This window comes from Tamandua tetradactyla, chromosome 17 (genome assembly GCF_023851605.1).
Source record: "Tamandua tetradactyla isolate mTamTet1 chromosome 17, mTamTet1.pri, whole genome shotgun sequence".
NCBI classification, from domain to species: domain Eukaryota; kingdom Metazoa; phylum Chordata; class Mammalia; order Pilosa; family Myrmecophagidae; genus Tamandua; species Tamandua tetradactyla.
Window position 1 is genome coordinate 53,512,064 of NC_135343.1, and position 14,001 is coordinate 53,526,064.

The 14,001-nt window shown below is 35.8% G+C and overlaps 1 protein-coding gene across 9 annotated transcripts in view; it reads left to right on the forward strand.

The window, feature by feature from the left end:
• Positions 1-14,001, forward strand: part of CTNNA2 (catenin alpha 2) — a 1,185,776-nt gene that overhangs the window by 237,250 nt on the left and 934,525 nt on the right. For 5 of the 9 annotated variants that reach the window (XM_077134716.1, XM_077134704.1, XM_077134705.1 and 2 more), the window contains one exon: positions 3,986-4,181. The exons of the other annotated variants lie outside the window; for them this stretch is intronic. In XM_077134716.1, coding sequence (XP_076990831.1) covers positions 3,986-4,181 — 196 coding nt within the window. The remainder of the gene's footprint in view (positions 1-3,985; positions 4,182-14,001) is intronic. 9 annotated transcript variants of the gene reach the window in all.

Sequence of the window (14,001 nt, forward strand, 5' to 3'; positions counted from 1 at the left end):
AAAGAAGTGAATGCCTATATTGAGTGTGTCTTGCCTTTGGTGAAAGTTGAGAGTGAAGATTAGAGAGTCCCTGGGTAAGGTAAGAGGAGGCATAAGGTTCAACTAGGGATCTTCACAGAATAAGTCATTTCTCAAATGATAGAGACAAGCTTCACCAGGCACTTAAAAGTCAGTGAGTACCACCTATTTGAGACCTTGTGTCAATATGTATGTCAAACCTTAAGCATAAATCCCTCTAATCCTAGGGTTGGCTGCCTCTGTAACTGTGGCCTTTTGATCTGAATGAGTTCCTGCTGAACTGAATGAAGCCATAGGATTCAACTACATTCTTAAACAGAATGGAAAATGCATTAAAATGGAAAATTCTGATATTCTCTAATTTACTTGAGATGTGGTAAATAGAGCTGTAAGACTAAGTAGTGTTTGTTTTTATTAAAAATCTTTTGATCCTTAATATTTAGTTTGTCTTGTTTGTTCACAATTGAACAAGTTCCTTTATTCTTCTTTATTTTACCCACGGAAGGGCTGTCACATAGGAAGTCAAAACTGTACTGTTCGGTTAGTTGCATGATTTTTTACTACTGCCTTTTACATTCATGTGGCACAAAAAAGCCTCTATATGTTTGTTCAGCTTAAAATGCTTGAACACATAGAAGGCAATAGGTATGAGGTAGGGAGACCTTGGAAGCATTTGGAATGGAGCCAGAGAAAAGTTGAGCATCCTTTTAGGTTGGGTATTGTTAAAACTCACTGCTGTTAAGTACATTCTTAGTATTATGATATCTAAATAACATTGTTGAATGAAAACACAAGCAATACTATACAAATAACAAATGTAATGAAGCATATCTGGAGGATAAATATATTTGAAGATTCTATTTCCCCATAACAGCCTCACGTTCAGTTAAAACTAAGAGGGGACTACTGAGTTCCAAAAGTATAATATGGAACAGAGGAATAATTTGCTTTCTATTTTCTCTTGAGCCATGTGAACTTAAGAAAATGATTTGTTCTACTGGTGGTGCCTCTCCAAGTCCAATTTCCTCATCTGTAAATTCTAGGGTAGAACTGAGATAGTACATTTTAACTTTCACGAGCCCAAGGAAGATTGAAGAGTTTATCATCGAGATCAAAGTGATGGCTTCCAGCTGGAGAATGGGATCTAATCAAAGAATTTTCGTAGTAAAGACTAGACTGAGAATTCCTGAGAAGTTTAACCTAAGGTGATAGACCCCTCTTTCTCCTATAACTTTGGCTCTGAACTGCTTTTGTTATTTCTATCCCATCTTTTAATATGATCACCAGAAGGTGAATAGCAAAGATCCTACATAGCACGTCCAAAATAGTCTTCTTCTATTTTACTAAGATTGCATTCACTTTGTAACAGGATAGTGGAAAGAACGCTGAACTGAGAAAAATGAAACTCCCTTGACAATTTATTATATAACTCCTGGGAACAACCAATCATAGAGTAATCTAGGCAGAAATACATTTTTATAATCTTGAGTCCATGAACATGGTATTTCTCTCTATGTTTCAGGTGATCACCTATATCCTTCATTAAGATGTTATAATTTTCTCCATAGAATATTACACATTTTGTGTTTTTAAGTCAATTTATGGTTGTTATGAATATAAAAATCCACTTTTCTTTGGCTATTGCTGCTCCGTTAGATTTTTATTATCTAGTCTTTAGTCCCCTTGCTCTTCTATATTATTATTTCTATTATTTCTAATAATTTGTCTTTTAATTATTTTGCATTTGCTCATTACAATCATATCTCTACAAATAATGACATAATGTAGTGTCTACCTTTCCAATACTTTTATAGCTCATTCTTGTTGAATGTCTGAACCTTATCCTCCAAAAAAGCACTGAATTTCAATGGTGAGAGGTTACAGTTGTTTCTTTTATTCTAAATAGACTAAGGAATGAACATTTATGTAGGCTTAATCTTTCCTTCTTTTCCTTTCTCCTTCCTCCCTCCATCCTCCTCCACCCATGAATAAATTAAAGCTTTTACTAAAAGAGGATTGAATTGACTTGCTTCATTTTGAAATAATCACATTTTTCTTAACAACTTCCTGATAATGCCCCATGATTATTTTTCCCTTATAACTGAAGCTTCCTACCAGACTTGCTATTATGAGCGGTACCTAACGTACTCTTGATGCGGTAATGCACCATGAGATAATAGAAGTATGGAAATTTGTTTGCCAGTAAAATAATTAACTCAGGATATAGTCCTTTAGCTATTTTGGTTGATTCATTATGAGCTTTCACTTCCTAAAACTGTCAGTGTGCCTGAAATTAACAGCTTCCTCCACCCTATATTTCTTCTAATTTTAGAAGGTTAAGAAGTTAAATCACAAGACTTCTAATCTGTGCAAAATAAGAATAAATTGGATCTCACCAAGAGAAGGGGAATTTCCTCTGATAAATGAAGTGCCTAATCTAAATTGAGATTTTGAGGTGATTACTCTGCTTGCCAGGGGGCTTATGTGTGGTTTCCAGGTACTGGCTGTTCTGGGGACTTGTGGTTCCTGGAAGAGTGGTGTGTTAATATGATAGAGGAAATCCTTATTAAGGAGAACGCTCTTGTCCTTCAGAAAAGCAACCTTTGTGATATCCTGAATGTGGATGGAATTGAAAAGACTACACTGTGTTCCTCATTACATACACATTTTCCAGCTAAGCCACCGTTATCTGACATTTTATTCTTAGTGATTTTCCCCTTTCTTTTTTTCTCTAGTGTTTGTACCTTAAAGAGTCTTTCTTTAATTCACTGTATCTAATTATTTTACAATCAAAAGAGAACTGGATATGACAGCCCCATTAACTACCTCTTCTACATTATTTCTATCTATATGCATCATCTTAGTTCACATTATTCAATACTTTTCTTTCTGGTGTTATCTCTTGTGCTGTAAACTGACAAGACATTAATTGTGACTTTGATTAATCACTTTGCTTGCCCTGGGATTTAGAGCAAACAGCAGAAGCTATAGCATGTGGAACTTTTCTGTGCACTGGCTTTATTGATAACCTCTAATGACATCTTTCTCTGCTAACCAGGACAAATGTCAATGAAAGTAAACTGCACCCACATTCTTAAGACATTGATTTAAAAAAAAAAAATACAGAGGTAAAGATGACTGGCCATTTTTGCCAAGCAGAATTTTGGCAAACTTTAAGTCACATTTAAGATATATTTTTATTCCAAACTTCTCCCTGATGGAAAACAAAGATACAGAAGTCTATAGGGGATAATAGCTTAAGAGATATTAAAAGTTTTGTTAGCAAATTAAATAGCTTTAGATGTAGTGCTAAAAGAAATTTAGTAGTTGAGAATTATGTCCAGGTTTTGATATGTAGAAAGAAGTGATAACAAATGCAAATCTAATTTTTATTTTGAAAACTTCAGCTGGATGACTAAACGTCAAGCGTGAAACACTTAGATCAAAATTACCATTTTGCTTTTATAAACTGAAATTGGAAATAGCAAAAATCTTCAAAATTCCTTGGTACGTGACACATAAGTAATGGGTGCTGAGGGCCCCCACTATTTTAACTGCTCTGACACGTGGGGCGCAGGACTGGAAATTGCATCTCCTAACTCAGTGCTCAGAGGCGGTTTCTCATTTGCCCATGTTTTCTTGCCTCCCTGAAGTTGATAACACTGGCGAACGTTCTACTTGTCAATCTGAGAAAGTACAAGCCTAGATGAGTTGGAATCTTTGAGCTACTGGCAAGTCTGTTTTAGACTTTTGTATAAGCTTTTTTTTTTCTATATGAAATTTATATGGCTGTTTATTTATAGGCGCCGTATAATCCCACACTTACCTTGAGATGAGGCTATGCGATGTGCATTCATGATTTAAGGAAGTAAGGATTAAAAAAAAAAAAAAACAAGAATGAGATGATGAGGTTTTACTTTTGGAAAGTTGTGCAGAGTAGTTTTACAGCTTTTCTTTTATATTTAAGGTGACGACCCTCGTCAACACAAGCAACAAAGGCCCCTCTGGTAAAAAGAAAGGGAGGTCTAAGAAAGCCCATGTACTGGCAGCTTCTGTAGAGCAGGCCACTCAGAACTTCCTGGAAAAGGGTGAACAGATCGCAAAGGAGAGCCAAGATCTCAAAGAAGAATTGGTTGCTGCTGTAGAGGATGTACGCAAGCAAGGTAGGCAGAATACCATTCACGAGGATTGTATATTGACGTGCAAACAATGGACTTTGTTCCACAGTCAATGCATACTTACTTCAAGAAGAAATCTTATTTTTCCTCTCTGTTGACACTTGTCATTTTTCATGTTTGCTGGAATTAGGGACACACGCAGTTAAAGATATTTTTGTTGTGGCAGTATAGCACAGCTACAAACATTCCATGTCTACTGTTCTTTTAAAAGCCTGCAAGTTGTTTTACTTTGGTAGATGAAAACAGACTCTTGGGTTATTAATCTCAGGCTTTAGGGAGAATGGGACAAGATGAGCTCATACTTGTAAAATCCTTGAAAAACCAGGATTTAAGGATTAAGGGAGGAGAAGAATGTAAAGTGGTGTAAAGAAATATTTGTTGCTTTGTATGACTCCCAAATTTATATTTCCATTCAACAGCTTTCCTCACCAATCTTTATTTATCTATCTCAATATCTAATGCTGCTTATTAGCATTCTAGCTAGAAAATTCAAAGGCACTGCAGATTCAGAATAAGGACACCTATTCCCCCAGATTTGCCTCCCTTCTGCATTTATCTCAATGAATGACAAACATATCTATCCACTTGCACACTTCAGAAATCTTGATGTCATTCTTGTTACTTGCCTCTTCTGACAAATACAAAAGTTCAGAAAGTAACATAGATTTGAACTCTTGACTGGGCCACTTCCTGTCTTAGCACAATGTTTTTCCTGCCTCACGGCCTTTGTATATGCTATCCTCTTTCATAGAATTAAGCATGACTCGTTCTTCACATCCCAGCTCAAAGAACATTTTGCCAGGAAAACTTTCCCTTACACTCCTGTCATATATTATTATTATTTTTTTACTCTGCTCACAAGCCAGTTAAATATTAAAATTTTATGACTTGATTGATAACTTCCTTCCCTGCCACATTTAAGTTAGTAAAGGCACAGACTAGAATCATTTCTGCTGCTGCTGATTGACTTCCAATGGCTAGTATTCACGACACTTCATGAGCTATTTGTTTGAATGAATGAATGGATGGATGCAATTTCTGTCCCCTTTCTTCTTGGAAACTATCACTTCAAATTCCCAACTTGGCAACCCATCCCTGGAAATAACCACTTCCACTCAACAGCAGCCATTCTCCATGCTCCATCTTCTTCTTCAACCTCCTCTTTACTCCAAATGTTAATTTTGTTTTATCATGCTAATTTAAGTTGTTACTTTAAAGTGGTAAATTTCCCATATATCCTCCATTGCATCGAGTGATGGGAGAATATTTGTGTATGTATTTGGGCCGTATGCAACCTTCCAAGTTTTCAGATGCTTTTGAAATCTGGTGTTCTTTCTGAACTACAGGCGAGCATTTATTTGTATTCATGCCTCTGTAGCCTGGATATTTGCTTGCTTCTTTTAAGGTTGGATTGACATATAATAAATTGTACATATTAAAATGAAAATTTGATAACTTTGGACAAATGTATACATTCATGAGACCACTAACACAATCAATACAGTGAACTTATCAACAGTGGATAGTGTTTTGACATGCTGGTTGCTAGGCCTTTTCTCAGAAGCTTTTACATTTTAATGTGATAAATTTCCCCAAGTGGTTCCTTTCTTATTCCTTGGAAATTATTTTTCACACATTCTGTGGAAATGAATATTTTACTTCTCTTGGAGCTTCTTAAATAGGTTTGATTTCCTCAGTCATCTAGAAGGATAGAAAAGTTATTCTTCAGTGGGCCATATAATGAACTTACTTTCTAATAGAAAAAGATTCACTTGCATCTTATTGGCCTATATTCACATGTGTGGGTGGGTACTCTACTTCTATGTAAAATGAAAACAAAATGATATCTGAAATTATTCAATCCAAGAAACATTGGCATAGTGTTTAATCAGGTAACATTATGGCCTGCACTGTGTTCAGACAGCATTCTTTTATGGTTGGATTGTACAAATATAAAATTCAGAAATTCAGTGAATATTTAAATTATACTCTACCTACTTCCATTAAGTTTTGAGGTGCCTAATATATGAAATTTTGTTTTTGGATTTAATATAATAACCACCATAGTCCTTGGCCAGACTCCTAAGGTTTTAGAATAAAAGTTTTATAAAGACGCCAATTTAAGACAGCTTACACTGATGGTTCTTCTAGAGGATATTTGCAACTTCCTCTATATTAGCCATTTCTTGTTACAGAAAAATTACATATCAGAAGTGATGCCTGCATGCTGCCTGTGTAACGTTAACTGTCACATGGACCTTTTCCTAAATAGTGTCACATTTAAGGAACCGTTACTGCGGTATTCAAAATAAAACTTTTACTGCCAACAACCTTTAAATTCTCTTTGAAGTTTCTCTGAAAAGTCTGTTACACTTCAGATACCCGTCAGGCATGAGAGGTCCCTCTCCTCCCTGACAGCAAAACCCTCCGGTCCGTCATTCCACCTTGTCTCCTTTCTTCCCCTTCTCTATCTCAGCTTTTTTATTCGGCAATCTGCTTAGCCTGTCTGGCTTTACCCATTTCCCCATTTGCTCATTCCCTAGATCATATTCATAACGGAGAGCCTGAGGCTGATTTTCAGAGTGAAGTGAGGAGAAAAGAGGTTGTAGAGGAACATGGGTGAAAGAGGATAGAGGTCATGTAGTCACTGGAAAGTTTAAAACACAGTAACTTTTCTTGAATTATAGAAATCTACTTTCTAGTATGAAAGATGACATTCAGAATTTATGGAAACACTGGCATTTGGAAACAATAGCTTCCTTTAAGGCTGCATCCAGCATCCATTTATGGCTGTCTTATTAAATGATATCCACTTGGGAAACAAAATCTGTTAAGAGGTGATCTTTTACTATTGTGGTGGTGTTTTTTTTTTTTTAAATCAAATCAAAAGCATTGCCACTTTTTTTATTTTTAGCACGAGTAAATATCAGCAGTTTTAATAACATAAATCTCTGTTTTCTGCACAGTTGATTGTTGTTTTTAGATGTTTCATGGTATAGCATTCATGGTTATAATTACTGTAATCTGGCAAAATTCCACATGAAATTATGTATTTAACTGTGCTGTTGATTTGCCTCTTATGGTTAAACTTAGTGTTATTTGAATTGTCTGTATAATTTTTAAAATGTATTATCTCTTTTAAGTCTAGGCTCCATTTCAAATTTTATAAAGTTCTTAGTATGAGTGGTAACTATATTTTTATACTAGAATACTCCACTACAAGATTATCCTGTATATCTAAGTTTTAGATGGCAAAAAAAATGTATTTCAATAGACTTATGATAGCATTTATACTAAAACAAGTCACAAAAATAAATGATTAAAATGTATATAAAGAAGAGAAATTATTGTACTCAAACTTGGAGCCACGCTAATTTAGACTTGCTTGGGTGAACACAGACTACCTGTTCTGGTCAGGTGGGCTGTGTGGGTGTGTATAGGGATGTGTGAGTGTGTGTGTGTGTGTTTATGAGTGTGCTGGTGTGTTATGGTATACATAGCTACAATAATTTCATTTATGCATATTATCTTTATAATTTAAATTTGAACGTCATCAGGATAGAAGCAGTGATGTGGGTGTATTTCTTTGTACTCTAAAGCGCCTTGCAAAGTGCTCTAGCACATGGCAGATGCTATTCAGGGAGGAAGTTTACTTCTGAATGGAGCAGAACATGGACACCTGGTTAAGATATCTGATTTCTCCTTTACCTTGGAGGGTATCTAGATGACTAAGCTAAATTACTTAACCACTTTCGGTCTCAGCTTCCCTATATTTCATTTGCAGACAATAATTGCTGCATTTGCCTCATTGGGTTGTATTACTAAATGAGATTACAGAGCATTAAAATAACGTAAATGCTGGTTAGATGCTGGTGTTGATTTACTAGTTACAATTTATAAAATCAATCTGTATTATCTATGACAACACCCTGCCTTGATATTAATGAGCACTTCTTGGTGCTTCCAAGCAAGATTCTGGTTGCTGAATCAGCATCTAGTAGTCTTCCTAAAGAAAATTAATGACCTCAGATTTTCTGAGTGTTGGTAGTTACAATTGATCTCAGTACACCATGGTGGATAGCGCCAGCCAGTCATGCATAGATGGGATCCGTGACCGTGACAAATACAAAAGGAGTTATTCAAATCATGCTTTCAGTAGATTAAGACAAATGAAAGCTTGAGAAGGGCCAAAACTTTTGATGTTTGCTGTCAAGATGTTCCCTGACTGAAAATTATTTCCATATGATGGACTAATCTAGGGTTTCTCAAAGTTTAATGGGTATTAGAACCATGTGGGAAACTCTGAAACTTCTCTGTCCAAACCTCACTGCTTGTCAATTAAATCAATCTCTAGGGTAATACCCAGGCATTGAGATGTTTAAAGTGCCCTGAGGGATTCCATTGTGCAGCCAATTTGAGAAGATATACCCTATGCTAAATTATGTGTTACCAAGTCTGACATTCTGTGGGCACTCAGGGAATATGTGTTCAGGTATAAGTTAAGGAGCTTACTGTAGGCAATTAATGTATTTAAGAAATTGTGGAAAAAAGAAAAGTCTCTAGCTGGAATTAGTATAAGGAGGTGATGCTTAACTGAGCATTGATTAAAAATTTGTGAAGAGTAGTAGTGTAAGCATTTGAAGTTTAAGTCACCCAGTTCTCAAAAGCAAAGAGATAAAATGATACTGATAATTGGGAGGTGAACTGTAATGTACTAATTTGAAAAGTTTCATATTATGGCATAGTAAGAAAAGTGGTAGATGATGGAAAAGGGCCAGCTTGGGAAAAGTTAAGGAACTATGCTCACTATAGTCAATAGGAGAGAGGGAGAGAACAAGTTAGCTGACTGGTTCCTAACTGGTTCCAACCTGTCTTAGTTTACCTGGCTGCCGTGATGCATATCATGTAACACACAAGTAGTTGGTTTAAACAAGAGAAGTTACTAGCTCACAGTTTGGAATCTGCAAGAAGTCCAACATCAAGATGTCAGCAATGTTTGCTTTCTCCCAAAAGACAGTAGGGTTGTGGTATTGGCTGCCAACAATCTGTGAGGTACCTTGGCTTGTATCTCTGCCTCCTGTCCATGATGAAGTATTCTATTTCTAACTTCTGTGACTTCTGTGTCCTCTTTATGAAGCCTCTAGTCATCCAGATTAAGGCTGTCCCTATTTCAGTTGGCCACACTTTAATTAAAAAATGACATCTTCATAGACAGAAGCTAGAGAAGGTTGATTAGTGATTACCTAGTATGTCCATGCTTGTTAATGAGGTTGAACTTAAATGTTTGGGAATGGATAGAGGTAATAGTAAATTGTTGATGGGGTTATAAGCAGTAGTGCTGTATTGAAAATGAATGTCATTCAAAGGGCTGTTTAAAGCCACGTGTCTCACCGAGTATCACAACAAAATAAATAAGTTATTGCAGGAACTCCTTCAAAGGTAAGACACTTGTGCAAAGACTTAATAATAGAAGGATCTATGGGAAAAACTGCTTATTGTATGCTATGAACTGTATTTAACAAGAATATCTCACTAGTACTGCAACAATACTAGGGGCAAATAATGGAGGGGATAAGAGTTAAAAGGACTTGGGGGTTTACTCTTTGGTGTGCCTATATTTATCTGTTATTTTTCTCTTTGGAGCACTGAAAATTGTCTGAATTTGAGAATGATGATGATTTTACAAATAAGTGAGGATATTGCACAATGTTGATTGTTTATTGTGTATAGAACATATGCTCCGTAAATATATCTCAACAAATTTGCAGATCCTAAATAAATAAATAAGATTCAATTGTTAGAGAAAGAGTCAAGTGTTAGAGAAAATGTGGAGAGAGCAAGATATACCTATTCAGTGCTGGTAGGGTAGCAAAATGGTGCAGTCCCTCTGTAGAGTAATGTAGTGAACCCACAGCGAGCTAGATAAAGGGTCGTGAATGATTCGGCAATCCTGTTACTAGGAATATACTTAGGAGAACTGAAAGCTGGGACTCTGAACAGATATTTGCACACTGATACTTATGGCAGCATTAGTCACAATCACTAATGGATGGAGGTGGCCAAAAGGTACATTGACTGAGAAGCAGAAGGATGAACTGTGGAGCAGAAGGATAAACTATATATGAGAGAATATTAAGCAGTTACAGAAATGAATGAAGTCATGAGGCATGCAATGAGGTGAATGAACCCTGAGGACATTATCTTGAGCTAAAGAAGCCAGAAACAAAGAGGAAAAATACTGCATGATCTCATTTAGAAAATACTTACAGGAAAATTTGGGACTAAATTGTAAACTCTTACAGCAGTCGCAATTTTTCCTGAGCTTTAAGTGTTATTTCTAAATCTGAGATGTTGTACTCTATGTGTATAACCTGGTATTTTCCTGGAACTTTGAGTACTTGTGTGACAACTAAGACTCAGATTTAGAGTTCTGTAGCTCTGAAGATCAGGATTATTCCATGCGGCAACCATTAAAGAAGATGATAAAGGGATCAGACTTCAACTAGAGAAATAAATGAAGCTGACCTGGTTGGTTCTAAGGTAAATCAGAATACATGATAAAGGACGACAGTATCTATATTCTGAAACTTCACCTTCTGTGTAAGACAAAAGAAGAGCTGTTTATTTTGTCCGAAATTTAAATATCACAAAATCTAACTTAACCTGTCTGACCAGTTCATTAAAACAACTCAAACAATGGAGTTTAGAATAGGGAGTTAGAACTTGTATCCTGTATAGTTTAATCTAAGACCCTGATATACTCCAGAGCATGTGGTAAGATAATTAAAAAAGTATTTACAAAGTCCCTTGAGGACTGGAGAAAAAAATATGAATCTATAAAACTTACCCACCTGATAAATTCTTTATACTCTCTCAAGCATTAGGGACTCCCAAGTTAATAGGCCAAGTCCTTGATCTTGAGGCTTGCTTTTATGAAATTCACTTCTGTAAAGGGGAAGCTAAGCCTACCCATAGTTAGGCCTAAGAGTCACTTCCAGAGAACCTCTTTTGTTGCTCAGACATGCCCTCTCTCTCTCCCTCTCTAAGCCTAACTCTGCAAATAAACGCATTACCCTCTCTACTATGACTTCCAGGGATGTAAGTCTCCTTACAACATGGGACATGACTCCCAAGAATGAGCCTGGCTCTGGCATCATGGGATTGATAATGCCTTCTTAATTAACAGGGGGAAGTTAAATGAAATAAAATGAGGTTTCAGTGGCTAAGAGATTTCAAATACAGTCAAGAGGCTATTCTGGAAGTTGCTCTTATGCAAGCTTCAGCTATTGTAAATTGCCACAGGATGCCAAGCCTCAACCAATAGAATTTCCTGAAAACCCTAAAGAATACCTAGGACTCTCTCTGAGATTCTCTAATAGTTTCAAACATTTTATTTTTAGAAACCTAGAACCTCCAGATTGTTCCTGTGCCAGATAAACCCAGAAGTACCAGTCTTTCCAAGAACATCAACTATTCCTCTTACCCCATAATGTCTACACCTCCTTTTAATTATGAAGAAGATAGAATGGCCATTGCCTAAACATACCTAAAGATTTTGAGACGGAGGAGTTGTAACAGAGAAATAGGAGAGGGAGGAGTTGTACCAGAGAAGATAGGATTGAACAATAAATATGACTACTGAATCATTATCTTGACATTTCCTTTTCATCTCCAGTGTATTTGAGCAGCTAGAAGGAAATACCTGAAATGGTGAAACTATAACCCATAATACTCTGAAGTTTATTCTATAACTACTTTTTAAAAATGTACTTTGAAATTTATCATTTTTCTGAATATATGCTATATTTCACAATAAAAAATGTTTTTTTTTAAACCTGAGATGGGGTGGGCAATGGTGGCTCAGTGGCAGAGTTCTAGCCTGCCATGCTGGAGACCCGGGTTTGATTCCTGGAGCATGCCCTTGCCAAACAACAATAACAAAAAATGGAAATATATTTCATCAAGGTGATTTAAGGATGAATAATAAATGCCTGAAATATATCAATAAAAAAATCAATTATAGGAAATATTTGTAACCAGGTAGGCTTGGCAGTTTCACACTGTATTTAAAGCTCACAGAAGAAAAATAATTTGAAAATTATTAGAATTTTCAAAATGATTAGAAAAGGAAAAGATATTCTATGTTTTATAATTTACTGAGTTAATGTGAGAAAAGTAACAAGAATAGTGCTTGGCACATGGGAAGCAGCACACACAAAGTGAACACGTTGTAATCATTTCCACCAATACCACCGCCTTCAGCATCCTGACTTAGAACTAAAAAAAAAAATGGGAATATATTTGGCAAGGGAAGGAGATGGAAAAAAGTAACGATAAGACACAGAGATATTGGTAGTGTTCTAGTATTAGGTGGGTTCATAGGTACTCATTTTACTAATAGGCAACTTAAATTTATACTAAATATATTTTTACACATATATAATTTGCGTATTTATTTAAATGCTTAAAAACAAAGTGCTGCTTTCCTCTCTTAAAAAAAATAACATCTTCAAAAGATCCTGTTTACAATTGATGAACACACAGAGAGTCACAAGCACTGTTGTTGAGATACATAATTGAACAAACACACTACCCATTTAGTTGATATTTCAACTTCATGAAAACTGAGCCAGAGAAAGACTGGACCCAGACAGGTTGCTGTAATTGTGATATTGCATGGGAAACAAAGGAAAACAGCATACTTTAAGGGTCCAGGATCGGGTTGGTGTAAATGTGGATAGAGACAACAAACTAGGCATTAACAGGCATTGCAAAAACAATAGGAGATATTTGTGAACTTATTGAAAGGAAAAAGCCAGAGTTAACATTTATTTTAAGCTTTTCCTTCTAGGCAACTTAATTGGGAAGTCTTAAGTGGAACAGGAAAAGGGGGAACAGTTGGATTTGAAGCATTGATGAATGAGAGGAACTGCCTAGCAGATGGCTATTGCTATGGGAATGGAGCTTTGGGGAGATGAGAAATTTCAAAGTCTTTGGAGATGATAAATGAAGCTTTCAGAGACAGCACTTTCTTTGAGTACTTGCCAATAGATAGAGAATAGTAGAGAAACGTGGCCTTAATTTTGAAAGAATGGCTGAATTAGGAATAGAAATCTGACTGGATATAAAGAGGGAAAGTAGGCCGTGAACGGTAGTCAGGAAACAAAATACTGATTACTGAAATCCAAGAATGTGGGATACTTTGCAAAGTAGACAGTGATCAGTCAAGACTATAGAATGGCAATCATGTAAAATGCTTTTGAGATCATTGAGGATGAATAATGAGGAAACACCATTGGATTTTGCTACAAAACATCATTAATTATATTCAAAACTGCATTTCATAAAACTATAATGACAATAGCTAGGTAAAAAGAAATAAAATGCAAATTTGTAAAAAAAAATTCTGTGGAATTGCTCTACACAGTGAACACTAAATTTAACCATGGATGAAATTTAATAGTAACACAATTATAAAAATGTACTTTCATCAGTTGAAACAAATGTTCTACACCAATGCAAGGTGTTAATATAGGGTGGTAAATGGGAATCCTGCATTTTATGCATAAATCATTCAGTAAACCCACAACTTCTGTAATAAAAATTATAAAGGAGAAATAGTTGCTAAAGGAACAAAATAGATGGTGAATTAATGAATGTATATTAGAATGATAGCCATATCCTCCTTCAATCATCACTGTACTATACACTGCACATATTTCTTTTTGTCCCTGGAGACAGTCTGGTTCTCAAATGAAGGGACTGTGTGTTTTTGTTTTCGGTATCTTTCGAGCTTGTCACAATG